We start from the raw sequence: 20,360 nt of genomic DNA, 5'->3' as shown, positions 1-20,360 counted from the left end.
TCCAATTTTTAATATACTCATCATATCTATTTTTGTGTGACTTCGTTTTCTTTTATATTGTCTGAAATTTGACGTTTGATTTTTATATCTTGGTCTATGTAAAGTATTTTGAAGCACCTGGCATTTGAAAAGTGCTGTACTAATAAACTTGCCTTGACTTGTCTGGCAACAGTTCTACACTGAGTATGTGTCTTATAGATCTGAAAGAAATTTCTCTGGGCACGTGAAAAGGAATCAGAACATGGGATAATCTAAAGGCTCACACACAGTGCTGTCTTGAGAAGATACCTCATGTAACCTCATTCTGAGTGGGGCAATTCTATTAGAATCAGGATGGGAGAAACATTAAAACCTGTGTAATCCAGCACACTTCCCTCATTCCAAACAAATGGAGGGTTGGTGGGAGGATGTGTCTGGGAGAACGGGTCTACTATCTCTTGTCTGATCAACAGAGAGGAAATAAAGTACAGCATATGCCAATGAAAAGAAAGTCAATGAAAAGATTTAGAGATGATTACCTGTACAAGTCCTTCCATCCCCAGTGTAGCCAGTTCCACACACACACTGGAAAGAGCCGGGGCCGTTCGAACACGAGGCCGAGCTGTGACAGTTGTGGTTTTCAGTCTGGCACTCGTCCACATCTGGAGCAAGAGAACAACTTATCAGAGAGTTTCCATCCCTGCATATGTTCAACTCTCTTTTGCAGCATAACTACAGTAAATTCCATGTTTCACACTCCCTCTATCTGGACATTGACTTTCGTTTTTAGTGTAATTGTCTAAGTCATTGTAAAATGAGAGAGGGGTTCTGGACAGAATGACAATTTCTAACAAAGTGACGCCTGATTGAAATATCAGATGCTTGAATTTCTAGAAGAAGCCAGAGTTCAACATCAAGATCCTTTATGGTTCTGTAATGAGGTGACGTTCATTTCTCCTCAAAAGTACTATTTAGTTTAGATAATGAATTAGCCCTTGGAACCATAATTGATTGGGAAGCTGTTGATTCCAACAGAACTAGAAAGAGTATGAATTGGAAGATACTTAGATCTTCATTCTGAGTATCAGGCAGCTAATTGCCCAAATGATCAAGCACAGATTTACACTAATCCTGTTTTGAGAGATAAACACAACCTCATACACAATCTCTAAAGTTCACCAGAATCTTACCAGTGATGGAGTGGAATGTGCCAACAAAAAGACAAGAATTGCATCTCATATTTATACAGATCCTATTTGTTTCCATCCCAGTGACTATTCCCTTTCCATCAGACTGTTCCATTCACCTACACTCTAGAGTCGTTGTTGACTCCTGGTGACTCTGGATAGTGCAGTCATTCATAGGGTTTTCGTGGCAAGATACGAAACTATGCCTATGGATAACTGCACTATCCAGAGTCGCCAGAAGTCAACAATGACTCGATGGCATTCAACAACAATAACGTAAACCTACCAAGTCATACGTACTTGGGAGGTGGATGGAAATCAGAGCACCTGATGAAACCCATTCAACCGCAGGGAGAGCACACAAACTGGCCACCAGCTTCATTGGATTAGAATTGAACAGGCCTCATTGAAACAGTGAGGCAGCAGCTCTACCAGCTACATCACTATGCTGCTTTCAACTTCATTGTTTCCATTGGCAAAGCAGAATATAGAAACTTAATCAATTCTCAACAATTTCATTTCAGATTTGTGGATCCACATAATTCTATTGTAACAGCAAATACAAGGGGTATAATTTTAAAATGATTGGAGAAAAGTATAGGGGGAATGTCAGAGTTAGGTTTTTTACACAGGGAATGATGGTTGTATGGGACACCCTGCTGTAGTTGGTGGTGGAGAAACATACATTAGGGACATCTAAGAGACTCTTAGATAGGTGCATGGGTGCTAGAGAATGGAGGGATATGTAGGAGGAAAGGGTTAGATTGATCTTAGAGTAGGTTAAAATGTTCGCACTACATCATGGAACAAAGAGCCTGTGTCGTGCTGTAGTGTTCTATGTTCTATTTCTTTATTCAGCAATAGATTCTATTTTTAATGAACAAGCAATTTCAAACCAGTAAAGACCTAATCAATGGATTGAAAATGCATTCCCATGCCTTACAAAAATGTACTCAGACTTTATAACATAATAGTTAAAACACCACAGCACAGCACAGGATCTTCGAGCCAGCATGTTGTGTTGACCATTTAACCTACTCTAAGATCAATCTAACCCTTTCCTCCCATGCAGCCCTCCATTTTTCTGTACTTCATCTGACTATCTTAGAGTCACTTAAATGGCACTAATATATCTGCCTCTTCCACCATGCCTGGCATCATGTTCTATACACCTACCACTCACTGTGTAAAATATTTACCTCTGCCAATCCACCCCTCCCCCACAAAGTTTCCTCCAGTCACCATAAATTTATGTCCATCGTGGCAGCCTTTTCCACCATGGAGAAATTTTTTGGTGTCCACTTGATCTTTGTCTCTTATCTTCTTGTACAGCTCTATCAAGTCCCCTCTCATCCACCTTAATCCCAACGAGAAAAGTTCTAGCTCACTTAGCCAATCTTGATAAGACACACTCTCCAATACTGGAGGCATCATGGTAAAGGTCCTTTGCACCCTCTCTTAAGCTTCCACATCCTTCCAATCGTGAAGCCACCATGAATGAACACAACATTCCAAGTGTGAGCTAACCATCATTTTGTAGAGCTACTACAATACCTCGCAGATTGTGAACTCAATTCCCCCAACTAAGGAAGGCCTACACACCATGCGCCATCTTAACACCCTATCAATTTGCATAGCAACTTTAAAGACTTTAAGGGATCTATGGACATGAACCATCAAGACCGCTCTGTTCCTCCACACTGCTAAGAAATTTAATTACACTTATTACTCAGTCACTCCAGTGGGTGGGGAGTCACTTTATTTCAATGATGTTTAAATGTAACAAATGGAAAATGCCAAAGTTGTACTCTCATTTCATTCTGCCCGTGTCTAACTTGGAATGGCAGATGATTCATTCCTATTCTCATTACTCACTCTAGTTCCAAGTAAATGCACCCATCGGAATCAATCTCCAAGCATGGTGCAAACAAAATGACAAGTCCTTCTTAAATTGGTAGCAATCTTAAGGCAGCACACCCATTATCAGCTGAAATAGATGTAATAGTTAGAAATAACGATACTATAATTTCGCTCCTCAATTGCTTCAGGCAAGTAAGACAGGCTATGGTTCCAGGCCCTGAAAGGAAACTAGTATTTTTCAGCCATCTGTATCTCAGTTCTGGGAAGTTTCATTGCCAGTAACCTGTACGAGTCCTCCCATCCCCAGCGTAGCCAGTCCCACACACATACACTGGGTAGAGCAGGGGCTCTAGGTACAGGAACCCCAGTGTAGTCAGCCCAACAGGGGCACTAAATAGAACCAAGGCAGTTGGAACAAGAAGTCCAGTGCAGCCAGCTCAACACACACTCTGAAAAACATAGAAACATAGAAAACCTACAGCACAATACAAGCCCTTCGGCCTACAATGCTGTGCCAAACATATACTTACTTTCAAAATTACCTAGGGTTATCCATAGCCTTCAATTTCTCTAAGCTCCATGTGCTTATCCAAGAGTCTCTTAAAAGACTGTCGCTGGCAGCCCATTCCATGCATGCAGCACTCTCTGCTTAAAAAACTTACCCCTGACAGCTCCCCTATACCTACAAGTGGGGTCTGACCAGGGTCCTATATAGCTTTAACATTAACTCTAGGCTCTTAAACTCAATCCCATGGTTGATGAAGGCCAATACACTGTATGCCTTCTTAACCACAGAGTCAACCTGTGCAGCAGCTTTGAGTGTCCTATGGACTTGGACTCCAAGATCCCTCTGATCCTCCACACTGCCAAGAATCTAGATGTTAGAGTCCATTAGTAAAGATGAAATAGTGGCATATCTAGATATCAGTGATAGGATTGGGCTGAGCCAGCATGGATTTACCAAGGGCAAATCATGCTTGACTAATCTATTGGAGTTTTTCGAGGATGTAACCAGGAAGTTAGACAAGGGAGATCCAGTGGATGCAGTGTACCTCGATTTTCAGAAGGCATTTGATAAGGTCCCACATAGGAGATTGGTGGGTAAAATCAGAGCTCATGGCATTGGGGGGAAGAAATTGACATGGATAGAAAACTGGTTGGCAGATAGAAAGCAAAGGGTAACGGTGAATGGGTGTTTCTCGGAATGGCAGGTGTGACTAGTGGGGTGCCACAGGGCTCGGTATTGGGACCACAGCTGTTTACAATTTACATCAACGATTTAGATGAAGGCATTGAGAATAACATCAGCAAGTTTGCTGATGATACTGAACTGGGTGGCAGTGTGACATGTGATGAGGATGTTAGGAGAATTCAGGGTGACTTGGATAGGCTGAGTGAGTGGGCAGATACTCGGCAGATGACGATTAATGTGAATAAGTGTGAGGTTATCCACTTTGGGAGTAAGAACAGGAAGGCAGATTATTATCTGAGTGGTGTAGAGTTAGGTAAGGGAGAAATACAAAGAGATCTAGGAGTCCTTGTTCATCAGTCACTGAAGGTGAATGAGCAAGTGCAGCAGGCAGTGAAGAAGGCTAATGGAATGTTGGCCTTTATTACAAAGGGAATTGAGTACAAGAGCAAGGAAATCCTCTTGCATTTGTACAGGGCCCTGGTGAGACCACACCTGGAGTATTGTGTACAGTTTTGGTCTCCAGGGTTAAGGAAGGACATCCTGGCTGTAGAGGAAGTGCAGTGTAGATTCACGAGGTTAATTCCTGGGATGTCTGGACCGTCTTACGCAGAGAGGTTAGAGAGACTGGGCTTGTACACGCTGGAATTAAGGAGATTGAGAGGGGATCTGATGCAACATATAAGATTATTAAGGGATTGGACAAGATAGAGGCAGGAAATATGTTCCAGATGCTGGGAGAGTCCAGTACCAGAGGGCATGGTTTGAGAATAAGGGGTAGGTCATTTAGGACAGAGTTAAGGAAAAACTTCTTCTCCCAGAGAGTTGTGGGGGTGTGGAATACACTGCCTCAGAAGGCAGTGGAGGCCAATTCTCTGAATGCTTTCAAGAAGGAGCTATATAGGTATCTTATGGATAGGGGAATCAAGGGATATGGGTCAAGGCAGGAACTGGGTATTGATAGTAGATGATCAGCCATGATCTCAGAATGGCGGTGCAGGCTCGAAGGGCTGAATGGTCTACTTCTGCACCTATTGTCTATTGACTCTAATCTTATCAGTAATACTATATAGAATACCTCCATGCAGGATATGACCCATCTGCAACCATTCTTTGCCTTTTGTGGATAAGCCAGTTCTAGATCTACAAAGCAAAATCTCCTTGGATCCCATGCCTCCTTACTCTCTCAATAAGCCATGCATGGGGTAACTTATCAAATACCTTGCTGAAATCCATATACACTACACCTACTGCTTTATCTTCATCAATGTGTTTAGTCACATCCTCAAAAAATTTGATCAGGATAGTAAGGCATGACCTGCCTTTGACAAAGCCATGCTGACTATTCCTAATCATTTTATGCTTCTCCAAATATTCATAAATCCTGCCTCTCAGGATCTCCTCCATCAACTTACCAACCAGTAAAGTAAGACTCACTTGTCCTTAATTTCCTGGGCTAACTCTACTCCCTTTCTTGAACAAGGGAACAACATCTGCAACCCTCCAATCCTCCAGAACCTCTCCTGTCCCTATTGATGATATAAAGATCATTGCCAGAGGCTCAGCAATCTCCTCCTTCGCCTCCCATATTAGCGTAGAGTATATCCTGTCCGGTCCCAGTGACTTATCCAATCTGATACTTTCAAAAAGCTCCAGCACATCCTCTTTCTTAACGTCTATATGCTCAAACTCAAGCTTTTCAGTCCACTGCAAGTCATCCCTGTAATCACTAAGGTCCCTTTCCGTAGTGAATACTGAAGCAAAGTATTCATTAAGTACCTCCGCTGCCTCCTCCAGTTCCATACACACTTTTCCACTGTCACACTTGATTGCTTCTATTCTCTCACATCTTATCTTCTTGCTCTTCACATATTCGTAGAGTGCCTTGGAGTTTTCCTTAATTCTGCTCGCCAAGTCCTTTTCATGGCCCCTTCTGGCTCTCCTAATTTCATTCTTTAGCTCCTTCATGCTAGCCTTATAATTTTCTAGATCTCTATCATTATCTAGTTTATTGAACATTTCATAAGCTTTTCTTTTCTTCTTGACTAGATTTTCAACAGCCTTTGTACACCACAGTTCCTGTACACTACCATCCTTTCCGTCTCCTTGGAACGTACCTATGCAGAATGCCATGCAAGTATCCCCTGAACATTTGCCACATTTCTGCCATACATTTCCCTGAGAACATCTGTTCCCAATTTATACTTCCAAGTTCCTCCCTGATAGCTTCATATTTCCCCTTACTCCAATTAAATGGTTTTGTAACTTGTCTGGTCCTATCCCTATATTGTGTTAGGAATCCTTCCTGAACACACCTAACAAGCTCCACCCCATCTAAACACCTTGTTCTAGGGAGATGCCAATCAATGTTGGGGAAATTAAAATCTCCCAACACAACAACCCTGTTTTATTGCACCATTCTAGATTCTGTCTCCTTATCTGCTCCTCGATGTCCCTGTTACGATTGGGGGGGGGGGTCAATAAAAACAGCCAGTTGAGTTATTGACCCCTTCCTATTTCTAAGTTCCACCTATTGAGACCCAGTAGATGACCCCTCCATGACTTCCTCCTTTTCTGCAGCCTTGACACTGTCTCTGATCAGCTGTGCCCCCACTTCTTTTGCCTCCCTCCCCGTCCTTTCTGAAACATCTAAAGCCTGATACTCTAAGTAGCCATTCCTGCCCCTGAGCCATCCAAGTCTCTGTAATGGCCACAACATCATAGCTCCAAGTACTGATTCAGGCTATAAGCTCATCCGCTTTGTTCATGATGCTTCTTGCTTTAAGATAGACACATCTCAAACCATCGGTCTGAGTGCATTCCTTCTCTATCACCTGCCTATCCTCCCACTCACGCTGTCTACAAGCTTTCTCTATTTATGAGCCAACCGCCCCTTCCTCTGTCTCTTCAGTTCGGTTCACACCCCCAGCAATTCTAGTTTAAACTCTCCCCAGTAGCCTTAGCAAATCTCCTTGCAAGGGTATTGGACCCCCTTGGATTCAAGTGCAACTCATCCTTATTGTACAGCTCACACCTGCCCCAAAAATGGTCACAATGATCCAGAAATCTGAATCCCTGTCTCCTGTTCCAATCCCTCAACCATGCATGCATCCTCCACCTCACTCTATTCCTATACTCACTGTTACGTGGCACAGACAGTAATCCCAAGATTACTACCCATGTGGTCCTGCTTCTCAGCTTCTTTCCTAACTCCCTGTAGTCTGTTTTCAGGACCTCTTCCCTTTTCCTACCTATATCATTGGTAACAATATGTACCACGACCCCTGGCTGTTCACCTTCTCACTTCAGGATATTGTGTATGTGATCAGAAACATCCCAGACCTTGGCACCTGGGAGGCAAACTACCATCTGTGCTTTTTTCCTGCATCCACAGAATCGCCTGTGTGACCCCCTAACTGTAGATTCCCCTATCACTGCTCTCATCCTCTTCCTTTCCCTACCCTTCTGAGCCACAGGGCCAGAATCTATGCCAGTGGCATGGCCACTATTGCTTCCCCTAGGTAGGTGTCCTCCCCCCAAGTAGTATTCAAGCAGGAGTACTTATTATTAAGGGGGACAGCCACAGGGATACTCTCTAGTATCTGAACCTGCCATTCCCTCTCCTGACTGTTAATCTCTTATCTGTCTCCCGAGGCCCCAGTGTGACAACTTGCCTATAGCTCCTATCTATCACCTCCTCAATTTCCCTGACCAGACGAAGATCATTGAGCTGCATCTCCAGTTCCCTAACCTGGTCCCTGAAGAGCTACAGCTCAACACACCTGGGGCAGATGTGGCCATCTGGGAAAAGAACCAGGGTAGTTGGAACAGGACGCCAAGCTGTGACAATCATCCACATATACAGCTTGGAAGAAAGGGAGAGTTCACTTGAGGTACCACAGTGTGTGTGTACTGCTATTTCACTTACTGCAAACACAAACTTAGGTTGGATCCCTAGAAATAGTGGAATATTATGTTTATCTGCTCTGTTTAGGTGATAACTGCCCATGCAGTGGAGCTGTTAGTGACACAGCCTGGTCTGCTCTGGGTGAGCAGAGACCAATTGGACCAGCAGAGCGTCGTCAGAACTTGTCTCAGCTCCCAGTTCCACTCGTGATTAAAGATTGTTCATGTCTCAAAGATGAGAAGGGACAAAGATGTTTCTCTGGTCTCATGAGAGGGAGTCAGAACATGGAGTAACCTGAAGGCTCACACACAGTGCTGTCTTATGGAAGATCCATGACGTGACCTCATTCTGAGTTGGGAAATCCTTTGAAATCAGGGTGGGCACAGATATAAATCTCGAGTGAGCAAGATGGGTCAGCTAGACTGATTCCAAACTGATTAGAAGATGGGAAACAGGACTGTTGTCTTTTACTATTCAATATAAAATGCAAGTCTTGCCAAAAAAAGGTAATGGAAAGATTTAGATAATATTACCTGTGCAAGTCCTTCCATCCCCAGTGTACCCAGCCCCACACGCACACTGGAAGGAGCCGGGACTGTTGGAACAGGAGGCCGAGCTGTGACAGTCGTGGCTCCCACTCTGACACTCATCCATATCTGGAGTTTGGAAGAAAGAGAGAGTTCTCATTAGTTTGACAGTTTGTGATCTGGAACTTTCACAGCACTTCTAGATTTATGTGGATCCTCAGAAACTATGAAATGTCAGTTTCAGTTCCTTTATTTGTTCAGATTCTAAAGGCTCATGCAACAGAACTCTGAGTTCCACAGCCAAGGTTTGATTTCTGGTCTGTTCTGGCAGAGCAGAGATATAGGACAGCAGAGTGTGTTCATAACTGATCTCATAACTGATCAAAAATGATTCACAACTCCTTATATCATGGAATAACATTCAGGAGGATCTGCAGTCTGCCCAAACTTTAAGCTCTTTTAATTTGAGGCTTAAAACTTTTCTTTTTGCAGTAGCTTTTAATTAGAAACTCCTGCACTGCAACTTTTATTCAATTTTTAATATATTTATTGTATCTATTTTTGTGTGATTTTATTCTCTTTTATATTGTCTGAAATTTGACGTTTGATTTTTATATCTTGTACTATGTAAAGCATTTTGAACTGCCTGGAGTTTGAAAAGTGCTGTACAAATTAACTTGCCTTGCCTGGCCACAGTTCCACACAGTCTACATGTGTTGCCAAAGTCTTAGAGATGTGAAAGAAATTTCTCTCGGCACGTGAGAAGGAATCAAACATGGATTAATCTACAGGTTCACACACAGAGCTGTTTTGAGAAGGTACCCCATGTAACCTCATTCTGAGTGGGGCCATTCTATAAAAATCAGGGTGGGAGAACCTTTAAAACCTTTGTGAGATGGGACAACTTCCCTGATTCCAAAGAGATGGGGGGTTGGTGGGAGGATGTGTCTGGGAGAACAGGTCTACTATCTCTTGTCTGATCAACAGAGAGGAAATAAAGTACAGCACATGCTATCTCTTCTTTAATCAACAGAAGGTTCAGAAATGATTACCGATACAAGTGCTTCCATCCCCAGTGTAGCCAGCCCCGCACACACACCGGAAAGAGCCAGGGGTGTTCAAACACAAGGCCGAGCCGTGACAGTTGTGGTTTTCAGTCTGACACTTATCTACATCTGGAGCAAGAGGACAGCTTATCAGAAGGTTTCCATTATTGCATATATTCAACTCTCTTTTGCTGCACACCTACAGTAATCTCCACGTTTCATCTTCCTCTATCTGGACATTGTCTTTCTTCTTTAGTGTAATTGTCTAAGTCATTACAACATGAGAGAGGGGTTTCTGGGCAGAATGACAATTTCTAACAAAGTGACACCCGATTGAAATATCAGATGCTTGAACTTTCAGAAGACAACTGAGCTCAGCATCAAGATTCTTTACAGTTCCATGATGCGGTGACACTCATTTCTCCTCAAAAAAAATTATTTTAGACAATCAATTACCCCTTGGAACTACAATTGATCAGGAGGGTATTGCTTCCAGAGGAACTAGAAGGAATATGAATTGGAAGATGTTTAGATCTTGATTATGGACACCAGACAGCTTATTGCTCAAATGGTGAAGCACACATTTACACTAATTTTATTTTGAGAGATAAACATTTCTGATAATAAATTGAATGAGGCTCCACAAACTTTGTGAATGAATGTTCTGGTAATACTTAATTATTTATTCAAGATGTTGTGTAACCAATCAAATGGAACATTTCCTACATTATGATAGATCAACTTCTCAATAAATATTATGAAGCAAATAGTTTTCTTGCCCACCTAGTACCTTCTCACTCGGGAAGAAATTGACAGCTAGGATTATTGTATAACCACAGGTGATTCTGCAGATGTGGGAAATCCAGAGTACCACAAAGAAAATGCTACAGGAACTCAGCAAGTCAGGTAGTGTCTAAGCCAATGAATAAAGCGTCAATATCTTGGGCCGAGACCCTTCATCAGGACTTATGATGAACAGTCAGAGCCTGAAAAATTGATTGTTTTTTTCCTCTCCATAAATGCTGCCTGACCGGCTGAGATCCTTCAGCATTTTGTATGGATTACTGTACTGAGGTTTGAGGAAATCATGCAGGCTACAGCTCCACAACCAGGTTGGGCACCATACATGTAGATCAGTCAGATTCACGATAGCTTCCTCACACACAATCCCTAAAATTCACCAGGATCTGATCAGTGAAGGAGGGGAATGTGCCAACATTAAGTCAATAAACACATCTCGCATTTACACAGATCCTATTTTGATCCCACCCCAGTGACCATTCCCTTCCATCAGACTGTTCCATTCACCTACACTCTAGTGGCAAATTACAGTAGTTTATTAGCCTTGTCTTGCCTCAATTCCACACAGAGTATGCGTTTTGCCAAATTCTTAGCGATGCAAAGGAAAATTCTCTGGGCACATGAGAAGGAATCAAACATGGATTAATCTAAAGGCTCACACACAGAGCTGTCTTGAGAAGATACCCCATGTAACCTCATTCTGAGTGGGGCAGTTCTATGAAATCAGAGTGGGAGAAACTAAAGCCTGAGAGATCTAGCACAGGAAAGATGGGCCAACTTCCCTCATTCCAAACAAATGGGGGGATGGGAGAACGTGTGTGGTAGAACGAGTCTACTATCTCTTCTCTGATCAACAGAGAGGAAATAAAGTGCAACACATGCCAAAGAAAAGAACTTAATGAAATGATTTAGCAATGCTGACCAATACAAGTCCTTCCGTCCCCAGTGTAGCCTGTCTGACACACACACTGGAAAGAGCCGGGGGTGTTCGAACAGGAGGCCGAGCTGTGACAGTTGTGGTTTTCACTCTGGCACTCGTCCACATCTGGAGCAAGAGAACAGCTTATCAGAGAGTTTCCATCCTTGCATATATTCAACTCTCTTTTGCTGCATAACCACAGTAATCTCCACATTTCATTTTCCTCTGTGTGGACAATGCCTTTCTTTTTTAGCGTAATTGTCTTTGTCATCTCAAAATAAGAGAGCGGTTGCTGGGCAAAATGACAATATCTAACAAAGTGACACCTGATTGAGATATCAAGTTTCCTCTGTTCAGCCCATGCAGTGGAGGTATGGGTTCCACAGCCTGGTCTGCTCTGCTTGAGCAGAGCCCAATTGGAGCAGCAAAGTGGGGCTAAAACTGGTCTCGGCTCTCATGGTCATCATTCACCATTCCCAATTTTACCCCCAAGAATGTGTTGATGATGTCTTAGAGATATGAAGCGACAAAGAAATTTATCTGGTATCAGATGGAAAGGGAGTCAGAACATAGTGTAATCTGAAGGCTCACACAGAGTCCTGTTTTTGGGAAGTTACGCCACATGACTGCATTCTGAGTAGAACAATTCGATGAAATCAGGGTGAGGAGCAGAATTTAAAGCTTGTAAGAGCTAGCACAGGCAAGACGGACCAACTGGACTGATTCCAAAGCTGGAAGATGGGAAAACAGGACTGCTGTCTCCTCTCTATTCAGTGCTTGCAAAGGAAAAGCTAATGGGAAGATATAGTGATCATTACCTGTACAAGTCCTTCCATCCCCAGTGTAGCCAGTTCCACACACACACTGGAAAGAGCCGGGGGTGTTCGAACACGAGGCCGAGCTGTGGCAGTCGTGGCTCCCACTCTGACACTCATCCACATCTGGAGTTTGAAAGGATGATATCACTAGGCTGTATGAAGATTCAACTTTCTACAACTTTACACTCAGATTGGAACAAATCATGGATGAAATTGGTTGTTGATATATGATGGTAGTAAGATAGTTGTTCAGTGGATATTTCTATAACCTCATTCTAGCATCGAGTGTTTATTCAGAAATGGACAGGAGGCCCAGCTGTGACAGCTGTTCTTTCATCTCTGAGATTCTTCCACATCTGGATTTTGGAAGAAAGGCATAGTTCACTGGAAGGTCACCAGCTTTTTGAATGTTAACTTTCTCCTGTACGTTTACAGTTACTAAGCTGAACCACAAAGATTCGAAGATTCGATAGATTCAAGGTACATCTATTTTCAAAGTACATATACATTTTACAACTTTGAAATTCACCCTCCCACCAACAGCCACAAAATGAAGGAAATGATGCAACCCATTTAAAGAAAAAATATCAAACCCCCAAAGCATGAGCAAATTGTGGAAACATTAAGAAAAAAATGAAAAACACAGAATATAGAACATAAAGTCACAAAGACATCAAAAGAGTCCAAGCATATTCAGTTCAGTTCAATCCAGTGCCGCGTCTCTTGCCATCTGCAGGCCACAGCGCTAGTCTGTCCCAATTAAAATCACACAAAACTGCAACCAAAAAGGAGTAACCAATAGACAATAGGTGCAGGAGTAGGCCATTCAGCCCCTCAAGCTAGCATTACCATTCAATGTGATCATGGCTGATCATCCACAATCAGTAACCCATTCCTGCCTTCTTCCCATATCCCTTGACTCCACTATCTTTAAGAGCTCTATCTAACTCTTTCTTGAAAGCATCCAAAGAATTGGCCTCCACTGCCTTCTGAGGCAGAACATTCCATAGATCCCCAACTCTCTGGGTGAAAAAAGTTTTTCCTGAACTCCGTACTAAATGGCCTACCCCTTATTTTTAAACTGTATTCTTAAACCAGAAAGCAGAAGCACATCATAACATGAACTACAGAGTACAATCCACTAACCGTGTGGATTAAACCTTGCCAAAGACCCTTGAGAGGATTGGAATATATGTTATGCAAAGCTTTATAAAGTGTTGATCAGACAACATTTGGAGTATTGTGTGTGGTTTCAAGCTGCTATCTAAGGTAGAATGTGCTGGAGTCAGAGAGGGTCCAGAGGAGATTTACAAGAATGATCCAGAGGGTAAAAGGTTTAGGGTATGAGGAACCTGTACTTGCTAGAGTTTAGATGGATGAGTGGGAGCTCATTGAAACCTACCAAATATTGAACAGACTAGAAAGAGCAGATGTGGTGAGGACGTTTCCAGCAGTGGGAGGGTCTAGGTCTAGCCTCAGAATAAAAGGGCATCCCTTTAGAACAGAGGAAGAATTTCTTTAGCCAGTGGGTGATGAATCTGTGGAATTCATTGCTACATATGGCTTTGGAGGCCAAATTATTGGATATATTTTATGCAGTGATTCATAGGTTCTTGATTGTTAAGATCATGGAGAGAAGGCAGGAGTATGGGATTGAGAGGGAAAAATAGATCAGCCATGACCAAATAAATGCTGGAGCAGACTCGATGGTCTGAATTGCCTAACTTTGCTCCTCTGTCTTTTGAGCTTATAACACACTGCTAAAAATGAGTTCACTTATTCTAAGCAATGTCAACTGCTGTTCCTGTAATTAAAGTTCAACTTTTTATGTGTTGCTAAAACTAAACTGAAAAGGAACCTGTGGACATTGGAGCAAAACAAGATACAGTTTGATTGAATAATAGAAAAGATAATGAAACATAGTAGCCACAATTATCTTAGATAGGATGGAAACTTCTCAGGAACAAAGAAAATGATATTATAGAGGTTAACAACATTCTGAACACTTCCCATGTTTGGTGCCTAAAGGCTCGTGTTCACTCAATGATGGATCTATAGTGTTACGAACCCTGTAACTGGATCACTTACCAGCAAAGATAGAGAGGTCCGTTGAAGTCTGATGGTACTATTTTTAACAGTATTTATTGATAAAGGGGCACAAAAATAAGATCAATGCAAACATACAGATAATATATGGCATCGATACTAAATCTAAAAGCACAGGTATAATAATAATCAATAAGAAATAGCTCTATCATTGTCTAGGGGATAATGTATTGTCCGATGGAACTATAAAAGTCATTGTTAGTTCGTTCAAGCTGCAGCATTTTGGGTTTGTGAGAGAGAGAGACGGGTTAAACTTGCCCAGTTCTTTTATGATGCCAATCCTTCGAGTCTTTTGGGAGTTGGTTTCCCCGTTGTTAGCTAAAAGACAGTCTCCCGTGATAAGAGCCACTGGTTCCGGGGCAAATGGAACCGAACGCACGTGGCCTCCTCCCTACTGGCTTCCGCTATTACGGGATCGCTAGCGTTTCTTCTGGTGCATCTGAGGGGCTGTTCCCACAGACCCTCTTTTATCCTGACTCACAGGGTCTCAGATGTCAATCAGGTTGGGGGTGATGCAATCCCTCCCTCAACCAGCCCACTTTGCCCGAGGGCTTCCATGTAGCACAGTATTGCAATACACAAGTTCGTCTTCAAGAGATAATGGCCGGGTCCCGTAGCTTTATATCGCCGGGGAACGAGACATTCCGCACATCTCTCTCTCATTTCCTGGGTCTCCTGACCCAAATCAATAGTGATCTTGCGATTCTCACGAAGGAGGGGGCTACCCCGCACCCTTTGGCCCCTCAGAGCTGTGGTACATTCATAACAATAGACAGAGCAAATAGTATGATGGTCATAACCGAAGGACTGAGAGAGAAACTAGCAGTGCTTTCTTTAATCAGAGTGTTCTTTGAATAGGGCATTACAGACATTCCCATGGAATGAATTCAATGGAATTGGTTGGAAATGTTGAGGAATTTCCTCCTAAGCTGTTGGTGGTTTGGGTGCTATACTAATATTGTTCTTAGCAAAATGGGCCAATGTTTGTGGTTCAAGGGGGCACAGCTACAGAATAGAAGGATATCCCTTTAAACAGAGACAAGGGGGAATTTCTTCAACCAGAGGTGGTGGGCCTGTAGAGTTCATTGCCACACACAGCCAATTCATTGGGTATTTAAAGCAATGGTTGATAGGTTCTTGATCATTAAGGGTGTTGAAGGTTACGGGGAGAAGGCAGAAGATTGGGGTTGAGGGGGATAATAAACCATCCATGATTGAATGGCGGAGCCGAAGGGTCTAATTCTGCTTCAGTTTCTTATTATCTTATGCAACGACATGTGGGAGGGGAATGAAGCTGACTAATCGGGAGGTGATGCTGGAAATAGGTGGTTGATGAGAGATCCCGGGTGGTTCAGGAGAGAAAAAAAGAACACTGGTTACGTGAAATTGGAAAATTCAAAGTCTCCATGCAAGGAGTCAGGACTGAACCTAGATCTCTGGTTTTTCACTATCTAGAGAGCCACTGCGCTGACTTTTGAGCTGACGTTTCCTGTGGCATCCGTTATTGTGTCAGACTCACTGACAAATTTGCCATCACTCAGCTCAAAACCAGGTCCACATTCACAGCTATAACCTCTAGGAAAGCTCCTGCAGAGGCTCTACACATCACAAGCTCCCTCCCAGCACTCACTGATGTCTGAGAGGAAGAAATAACCAGACTTTATCCTTCCGTTTTTTTTCTTGCTCGAAGTCTGTTGACAGAAGGATAGAGAGAAACCCGCATCAGGGAATTTTGAGATTCCCAGACCATTAGCACTGTTTCCAATGCATGATAGGATCAAAGATTTATGACACAAATAAAGACCATTCTCTCTACTGAGACTATGCCCAAGATGTGGGATTGAGACCAATCACACTTTCAGACTTATGGTCTATAGACTTGTAGTGTGTCATGCTTTAAGTGCTCTCTTGATTACAGTTCAAATTAAACAAGAGCTCCAGCTGCCATCAGCCTCTCAGGCAATAAGTTTCAGCCCTTCCATCACTCTTCGTAAGAGCTCCCATGTGGATCTCGTGGATAAAATATAAAAGTACCCAGTGAAGGGAAGTTTGATTAGCTGCTCATGAAGTGATATTCATGATTTTTTTTTCATCAAAGAAATTCAAAAAGACAAAATTAATGCAAGTATAACCTCTGCTTGTGACTGGAGTATTGATGACCTGTAGGAGAGCTGGCTGTGAAGAATCAGTGAATCTCCAGTATGTCCCTTCTGAAAGTGATTTCCTTCCCCCCCCCAGTATTATTCATATTTTTTTTAAACTAGCCTGCCTTCCAGGTGGGTGATTTGATAGTATTTAATTACCATGACAACACCAATAATGAAGCAGCTCATGCCATCTGACAGCAAGATGTGAGTGCATCTGAGGCAGGCTGACAGCATTCCATACCACAGCAGACCAGCAATGATTGATAGCCACAAGGCCTGGCCAGACTTTCTCCAGAACTCAATGGCAGCAGCATCATCAATGGCTTTAATCACCATCCTGAGGATCTCAGTGGTGCTGACAAGAGGTAATAAATCGGCCATGATGGAAAGGCGGAACAGACTCGATGGGCAAATGGCCTAATTCTGCTCTTATGTCATATGGTTTCTTGACAAAGATTGACTCACCTGTTATATTACAGTGATGGCAGGATAATAGGTTGGAAATTGATGAGTTTTACAGGCACTTTCTGTTTGTATGAACTCAGATGAGTGGCTCACTTTAGCCATTTCATTATCAACAAAGTAACAATGAAGACAGCAATGGACATGCTAATCATAACACTCAAGACATATTCAGCACAACTTAATGTGGAAAAGTTCATTGGATTAGTTTCTTATTATTGCACCCAGTATTCATCCTCCCACCTGTAGTACACTAACACACGAGTACATGGCATCACAGGTTGCAAACCAGCAGTTCTGTGCAATTTCCTTGACAGCATAGTCCAGTGGTCCAAAAACCACCAACAGCAACACAAAGTGTCGTAAGTCACGTAAAGCCCATCAAGACACATCCAAACAGACCTGGACAGGTAGCATTAAATCTCTCCTGATGAAACATCATTATTTTTAAAACACGCCTACAACACCCCATTAGAGCACCACATTGGTTTTAGAAGTGGTTTCTTGCAACAAGGAAGAACTGACAAATAAACTTTTGTTGATGCTGCCTGTTGAGCAGTTAATATTTCAGTAATATTGTAAATATATTGTTTGATTAAGCATTCTTTGCTGTTCACATAATTTATTGTGGGTTGTTTGTAAAAGTAAGTGAATGGTGTACACCACCATGTCATAAGTGCATACATCACACTTCACTAAAGAAAACAAAACACATTCTCCCTGGGCCCCCACGTATTTCTTCTGATTGGTTTCTAAATTACAAAACATTATAATGGTGACCATCTACCTAGTGAATCGCAGCACTTTTTTTCTTTGCAAGTGGGACAGAGATAAAAAAGAAAGCACACTATGTATTTTTTCTTTGGAAATGCACTGAGACAATCAAATTTAAAAAAAAAATCTGCACCAGGTGTTTCTAATAATAAATTTAAAGAAGCAGAAATGGCTGGCAACATCAGAAAGACAGACACTTTCAAATGCATAACAGATAACTGTAGATTGTATATTGAATGAATTAAGCAATATTTTGAAGCAAATGAGACAGCCATTGAGAAATTAATGCCAGTTTTGCTCTGTGCAATAGGTGGGAAAACATAGTTTGCTTAGGAGTTTAACTGCTCCAAACAAACCAACCAAAATGAGCTTAGCTGATATTTTAAAAACAATGCAGAAACATTTAGAAACAAAACCATTGTTGATTTCAGAGCACTGGTGGAATCAAAAATTCAGCTTATGTTGCTGAATTGAAGAAATTGGCTGAGCATCGCCAGTTTATTAATGGGCTTAATGATGCACTGAGAGATCTTTTAGTTTGTGGAATCTTATAAGGAAGCATTCAATAATGGCTCCAAAATGAAACACAACTCCACTTAAAAGAGCAGTAGAAATTGCTGTATCAATGGAAACCACAACTGGAGGGGCAAGTGAGTTGCAGTCATAGAAACATAAAAAAACCTACAGTACAATACAGGCCCTTTGGCCCACAAATTTGTGCTGAATATGCCCCAACCTTAGAAATTACTAGGCTTACCGATAGCCGTCTATTTTCTAAGCTCCATGTACCTATCCAAAAGTCTCTTAAAAGACCCCATCCTATCCGCCTCCACCACCGTTGCCAGCAGCCCATTCCACAAACTCACCACTCTCTGAATGAAAATCTTATCCCGACATCTCCTCTGTACCTACTCCCCAACAGCTTAAACCTGTGGCCTCTTCGAGCAACCATTTCAGCCTTGGGGAAAAGCCTCTGACTATCCACACGATCAGTGCCTCTCATCACCTTATACACCTCTATCAGGTCACCTCTCATCCTCCGTCGCTCCAAGGAGAAAAGGCCGAGTTCACTCGACCTATTCTCATAAGGCATGCTCCCCAATCCAGGCAACATCCTTGTAAATCTCCTCTGCACCCTTTCTATGGCTTCCACATCCTTCATGTAGTGAGGCGACCAGAACTGAGCACAAATCTCAAGTGGGGTCTGACCATGATCCTATATATAGCTGCAACATTACCTCTCGGCTCCTAAATTCAATTCCAGGAATGATGAAGGCCAATACACCATATGCTTTATTAACCACAGAGTCATGCACAGCTGCTTTGAGTGTCCTATTGACTTGGACCCCAAGATCCCTTTGATCCTCCACATTGCCAAGAGTCTTACCATTAATACTATATTCTGCCATCATATTTGACCTACCAAAATGAACTACTTCACACTTTTCTGGGTTGAACTCCATCTGCCACTTCTCAGCTCAGTTTTGCATCCTATCGATGTCCCACTGTAACCTCTGACAGCCCTCCACACTATCCACAACACCTCCAACCTTTGTGTCATCATGAGTGAAAGTGAACGTGAACAAAATTGTAATGTCTAAACAGAAACCTGTCTTGTCAAACACATTGCGTTACCATTGTGGCAGACGCTCACGTACACCAGACCAATGCAGATTTAAAGGAAAACCTTGCAGAAAATGCAACAAAGTAGGGGACATGCAAAGAGCAAGATGGGAAGACAAAAATAAATGAACTGCATAGGGAAGCGAAAAAGATTAAAAAAAAAGTCAAGGTGCATGTTGTTGATGAAAAATCTGATCATGATGAGAGTGACATAGGACTGAATAGCCTTGAGATTTACAATGTGAAAAATAATAATAGAAGAGCAACATGGCTTACCCCAGAAGTGAACCGCAAATTGATTTAAATGAAATGGTCACTGTCTCGGCCATCCCAGTCATTCCACAAAATGAGTTTGAATGGCATTTCAAAAATATTGAACTGGGGCCTGCAGATATCTACCTAAGAACTTATATTGGAGAAAAGATAACTCCTGTGGGAACAATACTCTTAGCAGTAAAATACAACAACCAACTAGCCACATTGGGATTTTGTGTGTTAAAAACAGGAGGGCCGACATGATGGGGTCCTGAGTGGCTGAGACAATTGCAACTTGATTGGAGATCCATCCACCATTTCATGTCACCTCCTTTGCAATAGAGTCAACTGAAAGTGAATTAAGAAAGGTGCTGGGTGGCACCACAGCAGAGTTCAAGGATGGCATTGGAAACTCAAATACAACAAGGGCAAAATAGTGCTACATGAAAATACCACACCCAAGGTTTACAAAGCCTGTCCAGTTCCTTTTAGCCTCCATATAAAGTAGCCAGTGAGCTCAGTCACATGGAGGCTGAAGGAATTCTTTCCAAGGTTGAGTGGAACACATGGGCAATGCTTGTGGTCCCAGTAACCAGGAAGAATATAGTATTAATGGTAAGATTCTTGGCAGTGTGGATGATCATAGGGATCTTGCAGTCTGAGTCCATAGGACGATCAAAGCAGCTGTGCAGGTTGACTCTGTGGTTAAGAAGGCGTTATGGTGTATTGGCCTTCATCAATCATGGAATTGGATTTAGGA

The 20,360-nt window shown here is 42.3% G+C and overlaps 1 protein-coding gene across 1 annotated transcript in view; it reads right to left on the bottom strand.

Annotated features, from left to right (window-relative positions):
- The window catches only part of LOC132397668 (fibrillin-1-like), a 103,743-nt gene that overhangs the window by 76,897 nt on the left and 6,486 nt on the right, over nucleotides 1-20,360 (bottom strand). Inside the window, exons 4-7 of the mRNA XM_059976437.1 lie at nucleotides 12,234-12,356; nucleotides 9,702-9,824; nucleotides 8,656-8,778; nucleotides 519-641 (exon numbers count right to left, since the gene is read on the bottom strand). Coding sequence (XP_059832420.1) covers nucleotides 519-641; nucleotides 8,656-8,778; nucleotides 9,702-9,824; nucleotides 12,234-12,356 — 492 coding nt within the window. The remainder of the gene's footprint in view (nucleotides 1-518; nucleotides 642-8,655; nucleotides 8,779-9,701; nucleotides 9,825-12,233; nucleotides 12,357-20,360) is intronic.

The sequence above is a fragment of the Hypanus sabinus genome, chromosome 8 (assembly GCF_030144855.1).
Source record: "Hypanus sabinus isolate sHypSab1 chromosome 8, sHypSab1.hap1, whole genome shotgun sequence".
In the NCBI taxonomy this organism is placed as follows: domain Eukaryota; kingdom Metazoa; phylum Chordata; class Chondrichthyes; order Myliobatiformes; family Dasyatidae; genus Hypanus; species Hypanus sabinus.
The sequence above is the reverse complement of the archived record's forward strand: the minus strand, read 5'-3'. Positions and strand labels throughout refer to the sequence as shown.